The sequence below is a fragment of the Glycine max genome, chromosome 1 (genome assembly GCF_000004515.6).
Source record: "Glycine max cultivar Williams 82 chromosome 1, Glycine_max_v4.0, whole genome shotgun sequence".
NCBI classification, from domain to species: Eukaryota; Viridiplantae; Streptophyta; class Magnoliopsida; order Fabales; family Fabaceae; genus Glycine; species Glycine max.
In genome coordinates, this window is record NC_016088.4 from 57,724,189 (window position 1) to 57,747,139 (window position 22,951).

The following is a 22,951-nucleotide window of genomic DNA, read 5'->3' on the forward strand; positions in this document are numbered from 1 at the left end:
TCTTTTATTTTTATTTTTTCAGAAATACGCCAGAAAATACATTCTCCTTTGCACACACCCGTACATCCTGCATTTCAAAAATTGATCCCAGAGTCTAAGTTTCAAAATTATCATCAACTACATTCCAAAAATTGATCTACAAATTATAAGAGAATGTTTTATTCCTCGAATCAAGTAACTAGCCAGCCAAGCTTGCCCAAGATCAACAAAAAATATAAAAACCTACACACCTATGCGAGTTTGCTTGCAAAAAAATCCCAACAATGGTGCAAAAATCGATTTTGTTTCTTGCACTCAAGCTTAAACAACTGCAGCAACTTTGCTTTCCATGCCCGCGATGAAACAATGTTCAGGCACAAGGAGAAAAGGGAAAGTGAAATGTGAATGATAAAATGATTTTAGGAGGGGTGTCATTTTTATTTGATTGAAAGGCATAAGAGCAATTGAAAATCTTGTACCCCCTTTCCACTCAGTCTTAGCGGACGTGAGAGCGTGAAGAATAAGGCTCTATTAATTTTGAATCAAACTGGAGACAATATGAACCACATAATATATGCGTGTGTGTGGAGACAATATGAGGAAGGGTTGTGGATGGATGTAGAGGGTCACCATAACCAACATGACGACGACAACATGTGTTTTCAACAATGGTTCTCAGTGTGTGTTTGGACAACATGTATTTGTTACACCATTGAGTTAATGCTACTCTTCATTTCAGAAAGATTGATCAAATATAGTTTTTTTTTTAAAGGATACTCATAAGACAAACTTGCTATAATCTACTTTTCTGTGTTAATGATCCCCATTTGCCTTCGACTAAAAAGAAATGTAATATCAAGACAAACCCCCCAGTGGATGTTTGGAAATAGTGCAAGTTTCATGTTTTTCGGGAAACGTCATTTGAAGATTTTTTCTTTTTTCTTCTGGGCTCTCAATCACCAGTGCCCCAAGCCCAATTGTGGTTATGGAGTCCACAGCCTCGCATACCTAGCATACTCGATTCCACCTTGTGTTGGAGTGTTATTATGTGCACCATGTAAATTTGCTGGTACATCCAGCATAACTTGCGTAATTTCCATTTTGTCCTTCCATAAAACTGATACGGATTGGACAATCCGTAAATCTCATACGAATTGTCCAATCCGTATGACTCTTACGGATTGGGCTTATGGATTGGGAATCCGTAAGTCTCATACGGATTGGTCAAATCCGTATGAGGCTTACAGATTGGGCTTACGAATTGGTCAATCCGTAAGTCTCATATAGATTAAGGTTTACAGATTCTAACCATGAGTTAATAGACCAATTATATTATAAAATAATTAATGTCGCTATATATAATACTAAAATTTCCAATATATATTTAATGTGCATGTAAATTTAGATGATAAATAGTGACAATTAATTTTGATATAATAATTACTATGTTTACATATATGAATTTTTATGAAACCTATTATTTTTATTTAAAATTTATTTATGTAAAAAAAATACATTATTAAATCAAAATTAATTGTAATAAGGTCAAAAAATACATTAGTAAATTTATGTTAATAAACTTATGGTTTTTATTTACAATTTATATATGTAAACAAATTAATTATTAGATCAAAATTTATCATCTAAATTTACATGTGTATTAAATATACATTAGAAATTTTATTGTTACATATAGCGACATTAGTTATTTTATAACATAATTGACTTATTAGTTCAATTGGTTAGAGCTTAATAACCTGAAAGTTACAGGTTTGATTCCTGCATGGGACATTAATTTTAAATTAATTTATAAAACATATTTTTGAAAATAAAATAAAAATGAATATCGTATGGACCACTTAGTGTGTATTTGTTTTACATTTTCATTTTTAGTTTTCATTTTCTGAAAACTATTTTCATTTTCAAAAAATTAGAATTTTGAAAATATGTTTGGTTTGACTTCTTTGTTTTCAATAAATAAAAACACTGAAAATGTGTTTTTAGATTTGCTTAAAATTACATTCATTACCACCGCGTTTTCATTTTATCTAAAATGAGGTTCCTGGTCTCAACTGAAAATGAGATTTTATTGTTTCTAATTTTTTGTTCGTTTGAGAAAATATTTTCACTGAAAATGTTTTCAAAAATCCAACCAAACGCATTTCCATCATTATTTTCTATTTACAGTGAAAATGAAAATAGAAAACAGTCAAACCAAACACCCTCTTATGAATTGGACAATCCATATCAGTTTTACGGAAGGATAAAATGAGAATCGTGCTATTGTACTAGATGTATCAGTAATTATGTTGGGTGCACGTAGGAACAACCCTTGTGTTGAGTGGGCCACCTTCTTTGGGCCGCTCATTCTACTCTCTGGGCTTTCGGCCTTTCGCCATTTTATATTTTAACTATGATGAATTTTAATATAGTTTGATCTTATACAATAAATATCTGTACCAAAAACTTTATCTCTCTAGTCTTCTTCAAGTAATTAACAATTTCTATTCTCCGTTATTTTTAGAGAGGGTTATTAGTACAATAAGCTGATCATATTACCGTTTAAATATGAAAACGTGAACAATAAGAAATTGAGCAACAACAATCTAAGTTATAATTGCTAGTAAATAAACAGCGACTGAAGGTTCCTTTCTTGAATTTGCATCCATTAACAAAGAATTTGTTGATTAACGACGAGGATGATTGATGGGAGTGAATACAACTAGGAAAAGATACGACGAGCTAACAAAAGGAGGTTGAAAAGTAGCATCGACCTTTAAACTAACCAACCCAACCAAACACGCCTCTTTTTTTACTTTGATTCTGACCCACTCTTGTTAAAGTTTTCTTACACACTATCAGCAAAAAAGGACGACTTTTATTTTCGAGTGTGGTTAACAAATATTATTTTTCAAAAAAGGACAGAAGATACGAAATTTTACAATAATAATAATAACTAGCCAACCGCACGTATAACTTGTTTATATATAGCGGCAGTAAAAAGAGATATAAATATTCTTATGAAATGGTGGTTGTGAGGTTTATGAGTAAGCGAAATTGAGTTGGCTTTGAAAGTGTAGCAGTCGGTTGTTGAGGTAGATACTGCCTGCGTACACTTGGCTGCTATTCAGTTATACTTGAATGTGCAAGAAACCCTTCTGAAATCAAAGTTCGAACAAACTGCTTATATATATATATATATATGAGTAATTGAGTATGACGGTACGTGCTTAATAGGGTGAGATATCTAATTATTGAAATAACGGGTTAACCTATAAAAGTCAACACATAGAGTTTTTTTTTGTCGCCCCTGGCCTTTGGATGAGTATATGTACGTAGTACAACTAAGTGGGTTAGTGCGTCTATATTAATTAAGACAATCCATGCAATGCATGACGAATTACTTACTGCTAATCATGCATGTTTTCCCAAAGCTGACATGAAATTGGATTGTTTTCTAAGCAAAGTCTTCTCCTATGGCAACAATAACTTTTCCTCATTAATTAACACTATTCCTATTGATGTTTACATTCAATCAAAAGCAAGCAAGACATGTGAATCCAAATAATCATGTTTATTGCCAGCAGATCGAGGCCCAAGTCCCCACCATTATTTAGGGCTATGGTGTAATAATTCATGGTCATAACATTTTAAAATTTTGTAACGCTCATCAGTTTTGAAAGCCATTTTGAATGGTTGTTAATGGATGATAATGGCCAATAAAGAATTGTAACAGCCAATAATGAGTGGTAATGGCTGATAAATGCATTCTTGATGGTAGAATGCCTATATAAGCACATGAATTTGGTCCCTGAGCTCATCCCTTCGAATTCAGTCTTATACACCATCTAGAGAGTGGAAGAGAGAGAGCTTGGAAGAACCAAAACAAGAAACTCTTCATAGCAATGGCTGGAGGTATGATTTGATCTGTAATTTCCGCATTTTATTAATAACCTGTGTTTCTTTGTAGTTTGTAATATCACAGGTTAAAAGAGATTTGTTCTAACATTTGGTATCAGAGCAAGAATTGCCTCTGCCTTGTCCATTTTCGTTTTTCGGTATTTTCCGATTTGATTTTGTTTATGGTATGAAGGGCCTTGTTTCTTAAAAAAAATAAAATTAGAAATATGTATTTCGTTTGATTTCCTTAATTTTGGCTTTTGAATCGTGAAAAATGGTGTCCGAATGAATGAAAAACGAACGGGTCTGCGTATGGGTCGAGTTTGACCCGCTAAAGGTTGAAGATGATGAACAGTGTTAAAAAAAAAAAAAAAAAAAAAAAAAAAAAAAGACAAAAACTCCTACGTTTTGTGCTAGCTGGGTGTCAAACCCTTGACTCCGAGAACACTAATATATGTGCAGACCACTAAACCAGTAAGGCTTTTTTTGATATATTGTCGTTTTTAATACGTTATATACACATTGTGCTTTACAGTTTTTTGAATTTTGATTTAATTTATGCATGAATATATTCTATAACATTTTATTCTATGCATATATATATGAAATCAAATGCATAATATTATATTTCAATTATAAAATTATATGAGAATCTTATTCATAATTATATTGTATCTTGATTTTGAAATGCAAAATACTATTTATTCTCATATAATAAATTTTTATGTCTAAGTGATCTTTATGATTTTGATTAATTATGGATTAGCCACAGCATCTATATTTGATTAAAATTATATATTAAGTTGGTTAAAGATCATATAAGGAATTAGACATAATATTGTAATTAATTATACTTATATAATGAATTTTATCTCACAAGAATTTTTATTATATCTGTATAATTAATTGGGATAAAATGACGTATTATTTTTCATGATTTACCCACAGGCATCATGATGTATGTATAATTTGTCGATTTTATCATAAAGTAAAAATTTACGATAGAAATTAAATTATTTTCATATTGTACCCGTAAAGCATGAATATTAAGCAAATAATTTGATTATTCTATCATAAGGTTTAATTGTTTCTTATTGAATTAAAAATTTAGCCCACAGGCAATTTTTATGTCACAAGATTCAATTTTATGGTATGTTTACATTGGTAAAAGATACAATTAAGATTAGTATGCCTCAAATTTTGACATAAGCCTTTGAATTTTGCAGCTTCTCAAACTATTAGTTTTTCTGATATTCAATGTGATGTTCCTGAACTCAAAGGAGATAACTATAAGATATGGAAGGAGAGAATTCTTTTACAATTGGGGTGGATGGACATAGATTATGCTATAAGGAAAGACGAACCACCTGCAATCACAAATGAAAGTAGCCCAGCTGACGTTGCGCTATATGAGCGGTGGGAACGATCCAACCGGCTCAGCGTGATGTTCATTAAGACTAAAATCTCGGCTGGGATACGTGGTTCTGTTGACCAGCATGAAAAGGTCCGAGACTTGCTTAAGGCCATTGATGACCAGTTCATCACTTCAGATAAGACTTTAGCAAGCACCTTGATCATGAAGTTTTCTTCTCTTCGGCTCACCAGTGTGAAAGATGTGCGTGAGTACATCATGAAAATGCGAGATATTTCAGCTCAACTTAAGAAACTAGAGGTTGATATGTCTGAGTCCTTCCTAGTGCATTTCATTTTGAACACCCTTCCGCATGAATATGGGCCATTTAAGATTTCCTACAACACACATAAAGATAAATGGTCTATCAATGAATTAATGACCATGTGTGTTCAGGAAGAAGAAAGGCTTGTAATGGAGATGGGTGAGAGTGCACTACTGACTACTGCTTATGGGAAGAACAAAGCAATTAAGTCTCAAGCTTATCAGAAGGGGAATGGTAAAATACCACCTCAAGCTGATATTAAGAAGGTGGCAAAGTGTTTCTTTTGCAAGAAGAAGGGACACATGAAAAAGAATTGCCCCGGATTCCAGAAATGGCTTGAGAAGAAAGGTAAATCAATCTCATTAGTATGTTATGAATCTAATATGGTTAGTGTTAATATTAACACCTGGTGGATTGATTCTGGATCTACTATTCATATTGCAAATTCTTTACAGGGTATGGAAAACCTAAGGAAACCAGTGGGAAGTGAGCAAAGCATTTTATCAGGCAATAAGCTAGGCTCACATGTGGAGGCCATTGGAACTTGCATTTTGACTTTAAGTAGTGGCTTTATTTTAAAATTAGAAAGGACTTTTTATGTACCAAGTTTTTCCCGAAACTTGATTTCTATTTCAAGGCTTGTACCGTTTGGATATTCCTTTAATTTCAAAGACACATCATTTGAGTTATTTTATAATTCTGAATGTGTTGGGAATGGTATATTGTCTGATGGTCTTTATCTTCTTGGTTTACAAAATAATGCCACTTATAGTTCTATGCATGTTCAAACTGGTATTAAAAGGTGTAATATTAATGAGAATTCCTCTATGTTATGGCACCGGAGATTAGGACATATCTCCATTGAGAGGATTAAAAGGTTAGTGAAAGATGGGGTACTCAATACTCTAGATTTTGCTGACTTTAAGACTTGTATGGACTGCATTAAGGGTAAGCAGACCAACATGTCTAAGAAAGGTGCTAATAGGAGTTCAAGCATATTAGAAATAATTCATACTGATATTTGTTGTCCAGATATGGATGCACATGGTCAGAAATATTTTATCACCTTTATAGATGATTATTCACGATATATGAATGTTTATTTGCTTCATAACAAATACGAAGCATTGGATGCCTTCAAAGTCTTTAAGGCTGAAGTTGAGAACCAATGTGGCAAGCAAATAAAAATAGTGAGATCAGATAGAGGTGGAGAATACTATGGCAGGTATACTGAGAATGGACAAGCACCTGGTCCCTTTGCAAAGTTCCTTCGAATTCAGTCTTATACACCATCTAGAGAGTGGAAGAGAGAGAGCTTGGAAGAACCAAAACAAGAAACTCTTCATAGCAATGGCTGGAGGTATGATTTGATCTGTAATTTCCGCATTTTATTAATAACCTGTGTTTCTTTGTAGTTTGTAATATCACAGGTTAAAAGAGATTTGTTCTAACATATGGGGCTTTGATAATGGTTGTTACTCATTAGCTATAATCATCATCAGTTGTCAGTTTATCAATATTTTCACACAACTGATGATGATTCTATAAATATTAGTATTTATTTTAGCAGATTAATTACTCTCTCTAAGTAGGACCCAAGAGCCAAGATGAGTTGTACTATATATGTGGTGAGGTCGTCCAGATCCACCTCACCAACCAGTCCTTCAACGTGATCGTGGCGTACAAATTACACATGCCTAGAGGTCCAGCACAAAATTAATCAACCCGTATGACCCACTCTTATCACCTTGTTAGTTAGTTTATTTCGGAGCAAACACATACATGCATATATACGTGTTTTCAAAATTAATTCATTTTACAAGTTTCCATCGGGCATAATTCTTCAAAACCAAATACTCGATCCTATGTATAATCAAATAAGTTTCTTTAATAATAATGCATGGTATTCTTTTATACAGCGGAAGATGATTCGATCGAGTGTTCTGTGGAAAATGATTCCGTGTACTTTGTCAGTTATACAGTACGCCATGTTCATAAGAAATTGGGACGTATATATGCACTTCAAAACGGACCAGCAAGCTAAACACTAATTAGATCCTGGAAACCCACCTACAGGCCGATACACACGAAGGAATATTTTTAATATATGTAATTTTTTATTTTTTTTTAGACAATAATTTTCTAATATGATAACTCGAATCTTGTGTAAATTATTAACAATAACTTATTTTTAGTATTCTTTAAAAAAATATTTTAAGTTTCTATTTACCACCAATATATAACAAATTTCATAAGTTTAATAAAAATTTAATCTATTGATATAAATATTATGAATTTATTAACACACACACACATACATATATATATATAGATACATTAGTTTATTATAACATATAAATATATAATAAAAAATTACAGAAAATATATAATACTGACGGATAATGAATTGGATAAGTAAAAGACATTTAACGAGGCAACATTTGTAACATATTTAATAAATCATGATTAACCATTCATTTATCACGATTTTTGGTGGACTGTATACAAGTTGTCCGCGTGTAAGAAGGGCTTTTAAAATTTGACCTATGTTTTCGGTCCAAAATTAATTTTTTATTTGTGAAAATGTATTTTTCTTGCACATGAACCTAAAATGAATGATGATATTTGATATGAAAATGACGTGCCATTTTATCAATGACGAAAAGTTTTAAAAGAATTCATTCAAATAAGTTGATTGAGTCGACTGAATAATATACAAAGTTATATGAGCGGAGTCAAAAAACAAATTCTAATAACTACAATAAGAATATTTGGCGCACGTAAGCATGCACCATGGATTGCCTAGTATCTTTCGAGGCAGCAAAATTATAAAATAACAATGAAAAATAATGTAAAATTGTATATAGTAAAATGATAAAAAAAAATTGTTTAAGTGAAAATATGTGTGAATAATGTTGTTGTTTAATTTGAAATCCAAGTGAACCCACAAAACGAAACTAAGGAAAGGGTTGATATTGGCATGCTTAACTAAATAAACAGTTAGCCGGATGGCACTATGATTTTGGTGGTTAGAGCCGTGCTATCATAATTGGTGGTGGGTCTGGCTACTCATCGTTTCAGAACAAAAAAAAAAAGGAAGTTGAAATTACAAATCATCACCTTTTCTTCGTTGTTGTGTCTTTAGCGGGTAACTTTGGCTGGCTATTATCCGCGGAAAAAATGTGAAATATTAGATGATCATTGCATCCTAGAATCAGTTCATTTGACAATATAATGGTTTGAAATTCATCCTAAAATACCGTGCAATTTGTCAGTTTTAAATAAAAGATAAATAGTGAAATCTATTCATTCATGAAAGAATGAGACGCTTGTAAATTAGTATTCAAAACATCAAAAATTTAAATTTAATCTTAGAACGTGAAAAGTATGATAAATTAATTCTATAAATAATTTAATGATCTTTAAAATTTACAAATTAATATTAAATTGAATCTTAAAAAATATAAATTGAGATAATACTTATTTTGAGATTCAAAAGAGTTTTATTTATCTTCCTAAGTAATGACTCGTTTACTTTTCTATATAGTATTTCCACTAAATATTAATTAAAGATGATATTAAAAGCAAATATTCAATAAAACATTAATGTTGTATTTTGAAGAAGGAAACATATTATCTTAAATGGAGGTAGTATGAATTTGTTAAACTTAATTTGATGATGCCCTAAGCCAAATATATACATAAGATATGCATGCATTTGAAGAAGGATTTTAATTATAAAAGGAAACAAGAGTCCCATTACAGGTGGCATTAGGATAGTGGTTATGTTGAGAGACATTTGATGGATGGGTCCGAAGCCAGGTGTTATGAGTGTGAGTGGCTATATAACATCGTCTTCAGCTAGCTGCGCAGGTTAAGCAGAGAAGATGGAGACTCATTTGGTTTTGTTGCTTGCTTTGATCTTCACTGTAGTTGCCGGCGTTGGAGCCCAAGGCCCATCCACCTCTCCCGCGCCTCCCACACCCCAGTCTTCACCACCTCCCATCCAGTCTTCTCCGCCACCTGTTCCTTCCTCACCTCCTCCGGCTCAGTCTCCACCACCAGCTTCCACTCCCCCACCAGCCCCACTCAGCTCTCCTCCCCCTGCCTCCCCTCCTCCTTCATCTCCACCACCCGCATCTCCTCCCCCTGCCTCTCCTCCTCCGGCATCTCCACCACCCGCATCTCCTCCCCCTGCCTCCCCTCCTCCGGCATCTCCTCCCCCAGCCACTCCTCCTCCTGCTTCTCCTCCTCCCTTTTCACCACCACCAGCAACTCCTCCACCAGCAACGCCTCCACCCGCATTGACCCCTACACCCCTTTCCTCTCCACCAGCCACTTCTCCAGCTCCAGCTCCTGCCAAGGTGGTTGCTCCTGCACTCTCTCCTTCCTTGGCTCCCGGCCCCAGCCTCTCCACCATCTCTCCCTCTGGCGATGATGTAACTCCCTCTCTTCCCATCTCCACATGCATACATACTTACATACATACGTACTTTTTCATCAAATATTCCAACCTGAGATATTTTAAAATTTAGACCAACTCTAAGTATTACCTCATCTTTGAATTGTACATATCCACCTTAATTTTTAAGATCCATAATCTGCTTAATTAACTTCAAACCAAAAACACTTTCGACTTGTTCAAGCTTCACAGCTAGGAGGCACAATTTTGAATTTTACACATCAAAGGCTTTACATCAGTTTTCTTTTCATTTTTTAAAATATTTATATATTTTTCTTATTCTTTTATTTAAAAATTAAATTATAGCTAGGATTATACTGACAGGTGTGGACCAGCGGGTGAGTATTGTAGCTAAGATACAGAGTAATCTCAACCATCATTATGTCGTTTTTATATATATAAAAAAAAAATAGAGTTTAAGACCATTAAATGTTCAAACCGAATCTTATTCCTAGTGATGGTATAGGTAAATGTGGATCTGAATCTGAAAATGTTGTTTGATGTGATTGAGTGGGTAAATTACCTAAATATGATATGATATGATGATGCATGCCTCAAGCAAAAGCAACATATACACAGTTTATGTCGCCTGAGCATACAAATTGAATGCAAGCGTTTTCATTTGTACAAGAAGGACTTAAACATTATTTGCACAACTTTGCCAGATTGTCATTTCATAAATATTTTAAAAGTAAGCTTCTAAATTAATGCACTTAATTTGTGGCGTTGCAGAGTGGGGCTGAAAAGTTGTGGTCCTTTCAGAAGATGATTGGGAGCTTAGTATTCGGATGTGCTTTGCTGTCCTTGTTGTTCTAGACATCATCGATCTCTGTCTTCGGACTTGCAGATTTTTCTGCCAATTCATGTTATTTTTCTATTTACCTTACCTTTATATATTATTATTTTGTGGATGTGATCATGGGAGTTTATTAATTACTGTATTTGAATTATATACGTACATTGCTTGCATTCTTGGGAGATTTGAGGGGAGGTTTTGTATTCGAGGACAGTTATTTTGTATGGCACTATTATTAGTGTATCGATCGTTGCATTCTAGTATTTAATGTCTTCCATTCATTATTTTTATTTTTATTAATTAGGATACTGCTACTTTACACATAATAATACTTGGTGAACCTCTACAACTTTACCTTTAGATCCTACCAAGAACTCCTCCATTATATATTGGTATTCTTAGCTTTTGATCCTCTGTAAACCTCTGCAACTTCACCTTTAATTCACATCTCACACCACCGAATCATCAAGCTAGCATCACAAAACCATGTCCTCAACCCGCCTAACCATGCATGCAAGTGGCCACCATTGTAAGACTCCAACAATGCTATACTCTCACCACAAAAACCTCCATCTTCTCTTGGTATAAGCCTAGTCGTCTCATTATGTTTTCGTTGCCAACCATGCACAGTGCCATACCAAGAGCATATACAACAAAGGCCTATGATCATGAGCCACGAAGAACTCACACTGCCACACACGCCCTGAACTAGATCATCCCAATTAAGACCCACCATCGTATTGATGATTGAACCTTATGGAAACCTTTAACGTTGCAAGGTCAAACTTATTGTTGAGGGTTTGGCTCAAAAGGATGACATTCTGACATTGATTATAAAGAAATATTTTCACTGATCTCATGAAGGAATATACAAATTTAAATGAGATTATTATGAATGATATTTGAAGTTTAATGATTCTATTGTGTATGTATGCGCGTGTGTATGCATGTGTATCTCTAGTAATATCAAAGTATAAATATGTGACAAGAATAAAAATATTTTAAAATAAATCACACGAATTATTAGGCATATGTCATAAAAAGTATATATCAATAATGTCCTGCATAGATTTAGAATGAAAAGTGTTTCACATTATTTGTTTCAATTATGAAAAGAGATAAGTTTAGTCTCACACAATGTTCTAAAAATAATTTGAAAAGGAAACAAATGCAAGCACCTTTGTATGCATCAATTGTTAAAAGTATTATGTATGCTTATTAGATGTGTACTTGACTAGAAATAAGCTTTGCAATAGGACTATTAAGAAGATACCAAAGTAATCTTGGGATAAAATATTAGAAATTTGCAAAAAAAAAAAAGTTGAGATACTTACAAGGAACAAAGGATCAGATGATTTATGCTTACATATAAAAATTTGGTCACTTGAGATGATTGGGTGGTATTTAGAGTTAGACTTTGTTGTATGCTTGGACATAAGAAAATTCACCTTAAGCTATGTATTTCTTTTAGGCAAAGGAGTTGTATTGTGAAAGAGAACAAAATGTTGTTGAATCCACCAGCGAAGCTAGATTTATAGCATGTTTTGATAAAAAAAAAAAAACAAAATTAAAAGTGTCAATGAGAATTGAACCTAAGTCTTCACACCTTTACCCTAATCCTCCATCATTAGGTCAACCCTAATGAGTTAAAAAGGTTAATTCTCACCATTGTAAAACAAAGTTTAAAAAGTGAAGTCTCATTACTATATCTTTGAAGCAAATTAAAAGTACTAGAGACTCCCTAAAACTTCCATATGAAAAAATGTATGTGTTATTTCTTGATGATGGTGAGAATCATTAATTTCTAAGATACTGATAGTTATCTATTATTATGAATCCTAAAAAGTACAACTCACATATATATGAAGAAAAAAGAAAGTAAAGATGTAAAATAAATATAAGAGAAAGTGAACATGCATAAACAATAATCCTATTATTATATGGTTAGAGAATTGCAACTTAGTAGGAAAAACCAACTAGTAGACATTTGACGGGTTTCATCTAGCTTCAAATAAAAGATATATCAATGATCATAATTTCATAGGCGTGTAAGTTCGAGAATAAATGCAAAACAAGGCACGCGAAATCAAGGTAGTTAAACTCGAAAATCTATATAAACTTGTGAGAGTTTGACAAATCTGACTCATAGACTCGTAAAAGTCTATTTTATGAAGAAGATAAGAGTTTGTGTAGTTGTAGTTTGCATGATTGATAGTCTTATCCAAATGCAACAAATTGAATGTTGGATGAAAAGAGTGAAATGTGAAAAAATAAAAAGCATATGATGCTTATAAGGCTTTTATTTAGTTTAAAATCACATCCCAAAGACTAAATTAGATAAGACTCATAAGCTAAATGAGTCTAACTTATGCTTTAAAACTCACATGACACTACCTAAATCATATGCATGTGAGTTTTAAAAATATCCTAAGGCAACCCGCAAGCCCAAAACCTCAACACCGCACTTGACCTGATCTTCCTTTAAAGCCTAAAATCACAGTGTTGAAGCAGAGTTTCTTAAAAATAAATACACAAAAGAGGCAAAATGATTTCATGTCAAGTTTATATGAATTTTGGGTCGCATTTGTAACTTGCAAAATATGCACGTAATTGAGATAGGGTAGAGTGCATTACTCTTGTAAGCGCAGGGGAAAAGAGTTTGAAGTAGGACCGTGTACAACAGTTATTAGGCCTAAGGTGAAATTTACATTTAAATTTTATTGTTATTATTTTATTTATTTATTATATATTTATCAAAATTTAGCATGTAAATATTTATAATATTTTATTTTAGTATATAAAACGACAAATTTAATTAACCTATTTTTGACATAGGTAATGTTATATAAGATTTAAATAATTTTAGTTTTAATTTTTTCAATAATAGTTATAGTTACAAGTGCTATTAATAATATTTTAGAAACTATGCATATTTAAAAAATATTGTCATATTTTATGAGTCTCTTCCTTTTTTGCGTCTGACATCACCACTAACTTTGAGAGCATCCACTGATTCAAAACTTAATTTGAAAGTTATATTTCAATTACTTAAAAGTGTGAAACAATCCTTCCTACATGATAAAAAAGGATTCCATGATCATGATCAATCTTATCTGAAATCGGAAATGTCAAGTTTTAATATAATGTAATACTTTAATTATAGCATAACTTTTTTAAGTATGCACTTTTGTAATATCTTTATTGAATGAAGAATTTTTTAATTTATTCTCATCTAAACTTTTTAATTTTTTAACATAGGTAATGTTATATAAGATTTAAATAATTTTAGTTTTAATTTTTTCAATAATAGTTATAGTTACAAGTGCTATTAATAATATTTTAGAAACTATGCATATTTAAAAAATATTGTCATATTTTATGAGTCTTTTCCTTTTTTGCGTCTGACATCACCACTAACTTTGAGAGCATCCACTGATTCAAAACTTAATTTGAAAGTTATATTTCAATTACTTAAAAGTGTGAAACAATCCTTCCTACATGATAAAAAAGGATTCCATGATCATGATCAATCTTATCTGAAATCGGAAATGTCAAGTTTTAATATAATGTAATACTTTAATTATAGCATAACTTTTTTAAGTATGCACTTTTGTAATATCTTTATTGAATGAAGAATTTTTTAATTTATTCTCATCTAAACTTTTTAATTTTTTAAATTCAAATAAAAAATTAAAAATGATTTCATAGAATTCTTTTAAATTTTATAAATATATAAATTTATTTTAAATCCTTTAAATTCTTATGATTTAAATTCATTAAAATTTATAAGATTTTTTTATGATAAAATAATCTTTTAAAATTCAAATCCAGTACACCCCTTAGCCTCCAATTTAAAAATATATGTAATTTTTGTTTAAACCTCATTTTTGTCTATATTTATTTATGTTTTCTTACATTTTAATTAATTAAATCATTTTTAATGATACTTTAAATAAATATATTAGGACTAGGGTTCAATTAGACAAAAAAAAATCTATGCAAAATTGAAAATTGGACCAAAATTATGAATTTTTTAAAGTTAAAGGACTAAATGTGTATATTTTAAAATAAAAAACCAAAATTACACATTAAACTAAATAGGAAGACCAAAGTTGTATTATAGAAGAAGGAAAAAAAAACTGAAATTCAAGAACAAGGCATTTCTGAAAGAGAGCATGTGTTCAAGCACTTCAACTGTCCGTTGAACTTGTAAAAAAGGCCAGACACTAAGTCTGCAGTGACCATGGTTCCTCTATAGTGTATTCTTTTTCTTAGAGTTGTTCTCGTTTGGTCTTCGGACCATATACCAACCTCCTGAAGATCCCCTTCTCTCCAGTATATGTTAACTGTTGTTCCTCCACGAGCCTTTAAGCCTTTCAGGGAGCCATTTGGCCATTTCTCCCAAGGAAGGGCAGGAAGTAAGAAAAGATCGCTCAATGTACTCTGAACAAGCATTTCTGCAACTGCCGCTGCAAACCTGACAAGTGGCAACCAAATAATCCTGAGTTCAAGCTCACGCTGCCCATTTGTGCTACAAGGCCTATATTAACCTTTCTCTTGAGATTATGAAAAATCAAGTGCAACAAGTGTGAATTGTCAAGTGAAAAACAGAATTTTAATGGTTAAGAAAAACAAAAATTTCAATTATGTAAAGAAAAGAAAAATAGCTTATATTTGAAATTAGCTATTCAACTCCAGGTATGTTGTTTTGGCATGTAATAAATTATCGTCCTAGTAAAATAAATGCTTGGTTGTTATAGTGACTTGTTAAATTTGCAAATAGTTTTTGTCGAGTCAATGATAATGCCACTGAATTGGAGTAAAAATAAAGGCACAAACGTATCACTTAAGTGGGCAAGTTATTTGTAGTTTGCATGCAGCTCTAGAAAACAACTAAACAAGTTACCCGAAGTTGGCATCGATCTGAAATGGTGGGTGTGCAGCAAAAAGGTTGCTGTAAAGTCCACCTTGAAATGGTCTCTCATGATCTGGATCCACCAAGTTGATCAAGTGCTTGATCATCTTATATGCATTAGAACTGTTTTGTAGCCGTGCCCAACAAGCAGTTTTCCATGTGGTTGACCATCCAGGACCTTCCTCTCCTGTTTGCAAATTTCAATGATTATCCAGGTAAATTATTTTTTTAGGTTTAAATATAATTTTGTTTTTCTATTTTGTTAAATCCATAATTTTGATATTCTTATTTCTAAATAGAAATATTTGATCTCCTATTTTAGAAAATCCATAATTTTTGTTCAATCTTCAACTTTACCTATATTTATTTCTTTTATTTCTTATATTTTAATTAATCAAATCATTTCTTAGTGACACCTTAAATTGAATCAAAATAAAAGAAATTAAATATAGATAAAATTGAAAATTGAACCAAAATTACAAAATTTTTAAAATAAAAAATTAAAATAAAAGAGCAAAATTACATATTAAACAAAATAAATTGATTAAAATTATATTTTATTATCAGACAAACGTCTAAGCAATAAAATTATTCATCTTATACAAACCTCGTTTATAAAGGCTTTTTTCGGCAGCTTCGATCAGGGCTGGAGTTTCCTTAAAAGTAATCGTATGCCCTGGAAATAGACCAAATAGATGTGAAAGGTGCCGGTGATGCACCTCTGGATCCTTGAAATCTTTCACCTGTCTTCCACAAGAAAATCCATTATCTATCCTGCAATTTAGCGTATAAAAAATAATCATTTAATATAGTAATGCATCTTCCATATTTGAAGAAAAATACCCATTCCATAATGGAACCATCCTGGGCTATGTTGATTGGACGTAACCGTGGTTGAGCTTTACGAACTTCTCCAACAATGTTATCCTTTGTTCTCCCTATAACCTGTTTTGGAAGTACATTCAAATTTTGAGTAAATAGAACATCAAAATTGTTCTATAATGTGCTAGTCAACAGTTTAGCAATTTCACCTCAGCAGCAGAAAGAAATGTGGAGAAGACTTCGTTTATGATTGCTACATCCATTGTGGATGACTGGCTTACACAAGCAGGCTCGCCATTGGGAGCGATAAAATAATGTTCAGGGGAAGTTGATGGATTAGTTTCAAGATATCCTTCACTGTCTTCGATCAGCCAGCTCAACAGAAATGACACGCATCCTTCCATTAAGGGATATGCTTTATATTTGAGGAAATCCTGTTAGAAAAAACACATTGCATCACCAAAATTTGCCTTTGTTAGTTCCAGCGGTATGTTAGTTCGGCCAAAATTCATTTTATCACATCTTACACATGATTTAACAATTTCTTCCTCACTTACAATATTTAAATATTTTTTCAAATTAAAATTTGTATTTTATTTTATTCACATTAAAAAGGCAACTTTATTTAACACCATCCAAATAAATTTCAATCTTTTAAAATATTTTTTATAAGCATTTCTAAAAATAAACTCATTCTTCTATGCGCGTCTTTCAAAATTAATCCTTCCATAAAAAAATCAAAACTTTATCTGCACAAATTACCCAAACAAGCACAACATCCTAAAATGGATTAAAATTTAGAAAAATTCTTCTGAAGGCTACCCATTTTTCAACAACTTAGTTTTGTATGTTCTCTATTTGTTAATTTAGTTTGTTTTGTTCTGGTTTACCTCATTAGTTGATTCAGAATTGAGAAACTTAGACTTATCTCAACAGTTACCTCATCCATTGTGTAAGCATAGTGCTCCCATAGATGAGTACAAAGCCATGCTCCACCCATTGGCCACAAGGCCCACACAACATCACCTTGACCTGCTGATGTTCTCGCCCATATATCTGATTTACTATGTGCCACCCAACCATTTGCTTGGTAATTCACCTTCAGTGTTCCATAATTGAATGAGAGAAACTCGAAAGCATCAAGTATGTCAAACTCAAAGGAAATAAATTCATGAGAACAAAAATAAGCGAGCAAAGACAAATGAACGGGTATCAGGATGGCTCAAAGCAATCTAAAAGTGCCTCCAATTGTTATCCACTTTCCATGAAAATGATGCAGCAACAGCAACTACAACTAATTCAACTACTCCAACAAATACACCAAGTAGGTTTTAAGTATAACTTGTTTCAAAAACTTGATTTTATTTTAAATGTTTCTGTGTTGTTTAGTCTTGCCAATCTAAGTGGTATTTCAATCAGCTTAGCCTGTGCACGAGTCATGGGTCCAATTTTAGGTTGTGATACTACATTTCTATTAAGTTTACTACAAATAATCAGATTGATACTAGCTGCTGAATTTTAAAAATAGGCTAACTATAAGACAGCATCATGCTTAAAAGATGGCTTTTGACAAAAAGGTAAAGAGAAGATAAATACTTACATGTGCAGTTTTACTGCCGTTCACAGACAGAAGAGAAATGTAATCAAACAAGGGTTCTTGACACTCGCTAAGATTGCAAGGAAGAGCAGGCCAATAGTTCATTTCAAGATTGATGTTCAAGTGGGGAGCTCCACTGGGAAAAACAATGCAACCATTATTAGTCTGAGATTAAAAAAAATTAATGCAAGGTTGCCTTGCAAGTAAGTGAGGCAACAAATGCGGTTATAAATAAAAAGAAAAAGAAAATAGAAACCTGATTAATCTTGACATCTAATAACAGATAGCAAGCCTTGTTTAAAAGCATATCCATTTGAAATAAAATAGAATGTAAACGTACTCCCAAACTGGCTCAAGATCTTTGTTCCAAATTCCCTGTAGGTTTGCCACCTGAGTTCCAGGACGTGAAGAAGAAATAAGCAAATAACGACCATACTGAAATAGAAGCTCCACCAAGGAAGGATCTTCATCAGTCTGAAACGATTTCACCCTGTCTGAAGTTGAAGCTTGTGTTACAGTACTGTCTACAAGAGACAAATGAGCTACAGATGAGGTAAGCCTCTTCAATTCCAAAGACCTGTCCTCTGATATATTTGGCCGGGTGCTTCTCATAAGCTGCAGAGATACTCGGTGAAAAAGACCCTGATAGTCATTTAAATGGCGTGCATAAAGATGAGAATATGATACATTGCTTATTGAGCTCAATGTAGTGAAACATTGAGAAGTAGGATCCTTTTTAGAATCTGAAGGAGCGGTAAATGGGCCACTGAAGGAGGAGGAAGCAACAAGAAGTAAAACAGCCCAATCTGAAGCCTCAACCTTCAACTTGTTATTGTCCAAAATATGGATGACTCCATCTGTGCCACCAATCTTCAAATCAAGAATTGCGGAGAATTGAATTCCATGGGGATTGTGTTGGATCCTTTTGCCAGGACATGATCCCTTCATTATAATCTGATTAGGGGCATTTACGTAAGTTTGGTTAATGATTTTGCTGAGGAGAGAAACTGTAAATGAAAGTTTGGCCGGTTTACTGGAAGAGATTTGAGTAACAATGAGTTGATCGGGATAGGAAGCAAAGTGTTCCCTAGTGAATTGAACATCTCCGACAGAATATCTGACTTTGACAGTAGCAGTGTCCAAGTCAAGCTCTCTCTCGTAAGGTTGTTGGAGGCCGGGTGTGAGATGTGAGTAATCAAAGTCCAATTGGATATCGCCGAGAAGTAGGTAGGCCTAGGGATAACAATTCAAAAGACAATGAAGGAAATTGAAATTGAAATGGAAATGGAAATGGAATTGTACCTCGGATGGATTTCCTGTTAAGGCAGAAGAAGCAGCAGTGGCTTGGGGATAGTGTTGTCGGTGAACGAGGTTTCTAACGTGAGAAAGTGCTGGTGGAGCCTTGGAATTAGTGTAGTCTGCGGGTGTCCCAGTCCAGAGCGTGTCCTCTGAAGCCAAAATACAATCAATACAATGTGAGTAATAGTAGAATGACAGGAATATGAAGATTGATTAATGATTACCATTGAGGTGTATGGTTTCGGAATGGACGTGGCCGCAGACCATGGCTCCCAAGCGTCCGTTCCCAATGGGAACTGCATCCGTCCAGTGCTTCCCACCTTCTCTAAACCTAATCTTCAAATTCCTACTCCCTCGCCCTTCCGCCATCCTTCAAAGACTAAAACAACACTTCTCTCCACCCAAACTCATGCCTAATTAAATTCTATTTGGATTTTGTTGCCTAGTTGAATTTCAATTCAATATTCAAAGTTATTGCATTTTGATTTTGAGTTAATCTTTGGCTTTGACATAAAATCATAGCTAAAGATACTATTTTATTTCAAAATAAATCAATCCGATAAAAAAATATTAATTGAATAACAATTAAAAATCTCCAAATAACTCTTGATTATATAAAAAAAAGATCTCAATTGAATAACACAATGATTTTTTTTTAAATTTTGTTAATTTTACAAAATATTGTAATAACACTTAACATCTTTAGAAACCAAAATAGTGTCTGACCCTTAAAAAAGGTTAAACATAATTTTATACTAAAATATTTTAAAAGTAAGTTTTACATCTACAATTGATTGTTAAATAAACTAAAATTTTTAGCATTATGTTTTCCTATAATTAATTTTGTTGGAGTCATGTATAATTGTAAAGATGCTATTGTTAAAAAGAATACTCTATTTAAAGCATAGTTTCTAAAAAGGATTAAGGAAGTCTGAGGCGATCGTGAAGAAATGGAGAAGGCGGTGAGAGCGTATGCGGAGGTTCTGAGATTGGTGAGGCTCTTACCAAAGGACAGCAGGGCTTATTATGCCAAGTACGCCCGCGAGAACTTCGTCAATTACCGTGATGTCGTTGATCCTTCTGATTTCGATGACCTCTTTCAACGCACCTATACTCATTCTCTATGGGTCCTTCATAAGGTACGATACCTTACCTCCCTAGCTTCCTCGATCGATCTCTTTCCAAACAACATTACATTGCTATGTTTCATTAATTGCAGTATTCCATTGATAAATCTGCTGCGGATAAGCTCAGAGGGATATGCTGCACTTGATGCAATTTCAATTGCCACCCAAGTGTTTGTTCTTATTTCTCACTCATTCACACCCTTCCTTGCATGCTTGAGATGTATCTATCTGCTTCAAAATTAAATTGTTTTCATTATCACTTGAACATGTACAACAAAACTACATACTCCTTTTTTATGTATCAGTATCTTTGAGGATGATAATTGCACATCGTTGAATTGGTTTCCCCATTGCATTCCATATACAATCTCGCACCAATCATCCAACAATAGTCTACTATTATGCAAGAACACGCCATTATGTATTTCATTGTAGCTGAAAGAGATCTACCATGATCATCCAAGGAAGACCTTCTTGAAAGTATATAAATGCTTGATAAACTGGGTAGGGGGGAGTATTTGTTTTAAGACATCATATTACATTTTTAGGAATCACATTACCCAAAAAATATCATAACTAGAAATGTTATTCTTGAACATTTTTTAAAATGTGTTTGATTACATTTTTAATATATTTTGAAATACCTTTTAAAATTCAAAATAATTTAAATAAAAATGCAAGTTACAAATGTGAGAGAATATTTTCTCATATTTTTATGGTACTATCACTTTCCTACCCCTTATCATAGAAACAAAAATAGTCTAAAACACAACAATATAAGTTTAGTCATAACACAATCAAATTATAACATAATACTTAAGGTTTTTTTTTTTTTGTTGGTAACTACCATAATTAAAGTCTTTAACTTCTCGATTGAATTCTAGATATTCTTCCAAACTTTGATCCTATATTTGAATTCTGGTTATAGAAGTAATTCTCAATTTAGGGCTTAGTTACATTTTTTATTAACCAACATTAATTATTGGTTTTTGTTAGAATTTGAATGGGAGAATTCAAACTCAGTACCCTTTTTTCTTTCTTCTTTCCTAACATCCTCATTTTCAACCATTAAGTTAATCTCATAACTCCTTAGTTATACTTGTAATCACTTCACTTCTCTTAAATCTTTTCAATCTTCATCAATGATGATGTATTTTCCAGAAATTAAACCTAGGTCCTCCTCCACATTGGATCTTAAATTATTGTTTAGTTTGTTTGTTAATTTAAGTTTTGAAGTTTGTTCATTTTTGTATTCGTTCATTTCTATTTTAGTTTATTGTACTTTATTTTAAATTTTATATTTAAAAATAAAAAACAATGACAATAACCTCACATGTTTTGTAGCAATTTTAAGCCCCCAACTTCGAGTAAAGCAAAATAGAAAAAGAAAAAATCACGGCAACCATCACTCTATCTTATAACGCTTAATTCAATTTCTCGATCTTCAATGTCTCTTTCACTTTTGCTTTCAACCTCTTCATCCTTCGTATCTCAATAGTCTTTATCAACGTCCATGTTTGCCTCTTTTGCTTCTCCTTCAATTCCACCTCGTCTTTTCCATCTACACAAACCCAGTAATAATAATAAATAGTCATAAATAAACTCTCAAATTGAAGATGTCATTTATGTGTTTAGAGAAAAAGGTGTCGAGCTTGAGTTATAAATAATGGATGTGGAGGGAAATCAGGAAATGTCTTCGTCGAAGAGAGAAAGAGTGACTATTTTTGTGAGAGTAAGAATGGAAGAGGTGGTTGTTGTCAGATTTCAAGGCAACAAATTTTTGAGGGAGGGAGTAGTACAGGGGTGGTGGCAGAACTAGGAGGAACATTTTTATGTCATCGCCTCTTCTTGTCCCTCGATCTTAATTCTTTTATTTTAATATCTCCCCCGTTCTCCTTCTCACCTTCCCTTCTGCATCCGCACTCCGCAGCATGTGTGGCCACTGTCATCGCCATCTTTCTTGATCATCCTGGCTTTTTTTATTTTTCTATCCCACACTCTTTGTCACCTTGTCATGTTATGGAAGGAGTTTTGACTTGCGTTTTCTTTTGGGACTTACCTATGGTGACATGGCTAGAATGTGCAAAAACAATGTTTGAATGAAAGATTTATTTTGTTTTGATATTTTTATTTTGCTTTACCGGATCTTGAGGGTTTAAAATTGCCAAAAAAATATATTTTGAAACATTATTTATTAATTTAAATTTTAAGAGTTTAGAATTAACATAAATAAATAATAAGGAAGTCTAACTCAATTAATCAAACAAAATATATGAATTATTATAAATTTTCTTGAAACCATCCTCAATTTCTATAACATATCAAAAAATAAAATAAAAAAGTAACATAAATAGTATTGTCGGAAAACATATAATTTA

At 32.7% G+C, this 22,951-nt stretch overlaps 3 protein-coding genes across 3 annotated transcripts; 2 read left to right on the top strand and 1 right to left on the bottom strand.

Annotated features, from left to right (window-relative positions):
• Nucleotides 1-9,286: 9,286 nt before the first annotated feature.
• On the top strand, nucleotides 9,287-11,076 carry LOC100776105 (classical arabinogalactan protein 9). Its single transcript, XM_003517553.5, has 2 exons — nucleotides 9,287-9,994; nucleotides 10,750-11,076. The coding sequence occupies exons 1-2, from the start codon at nucleotides 9,443-9,445 to the stop codon at nucleotides 10,831-10,833; spliced, it is 636 nt and encodes a 211-aa protein (XP_003517601.1). The 5' UTR covers nucleotides 9,287-9,442; the 3' UTR covers nucleotides 10,834-11,076.
• Nucleotides 11,077-14,824: 3,748 nt separating this feature from the next.
• LOC100777878 (alpha-L-fucosidase 2) lies at nucleotides 14,825-19,944 on the bottom strand. The gene is made up of 10 exons (XM_006573840.4): nucleotides 19,671-19,944; nucleotides 19,450-19,595; nucleotides 18,488-19,380; nucleotides 18,151-18,283; nucleotides 17,491-17,649; nucleotides 16,760-16,984; nucleotides 16,572-16,673; nucleotides 16,336-16,471; nucleotides 15,720-15,915; nucleotides 14,825-15,290 (listed from the first exon to the last, which is right to left on the bottom strand). Exons 1-10 carry the CDS (start codon nucleotides 19,813-19,815, stop codon nucleotides 14,960-14,962), a joined length of 2,466 nt encoding a protein of 821 aa, XP_006573903.1. The 5' UTR covers nucleotides 19,816-19,944; the 3' UTR covers nucleotides 14,825-14,959.
• Nucleotides 19,945-20,254: 310 nt separating this feature from the next.
• Nucleotides 20,255-20,896, top strand: LOC100777172 (LYR motif-containing protein At3g19508). Its single transcript, XM_003517555.5, has 2 exons — nucleotides 20,255-20,585; nucleotides 20,666-20,896. The coding sequence occupies exons 1-2, from the start codon at nucleotides 20,397-20,399 to the stop codon at nucleotides 20,717-20,719; spliced, it is 243 nt and encodes an 80-aa protein (XP_003517603.1). The 5' UTR covers nucleotides 20,255-20,396; the 3' UTR covers nucleotides 20,720-20,896.
• The last annotated feature ends 2,055 nt before the right edge of the window (nucleotides 20,897-22,951 follow it).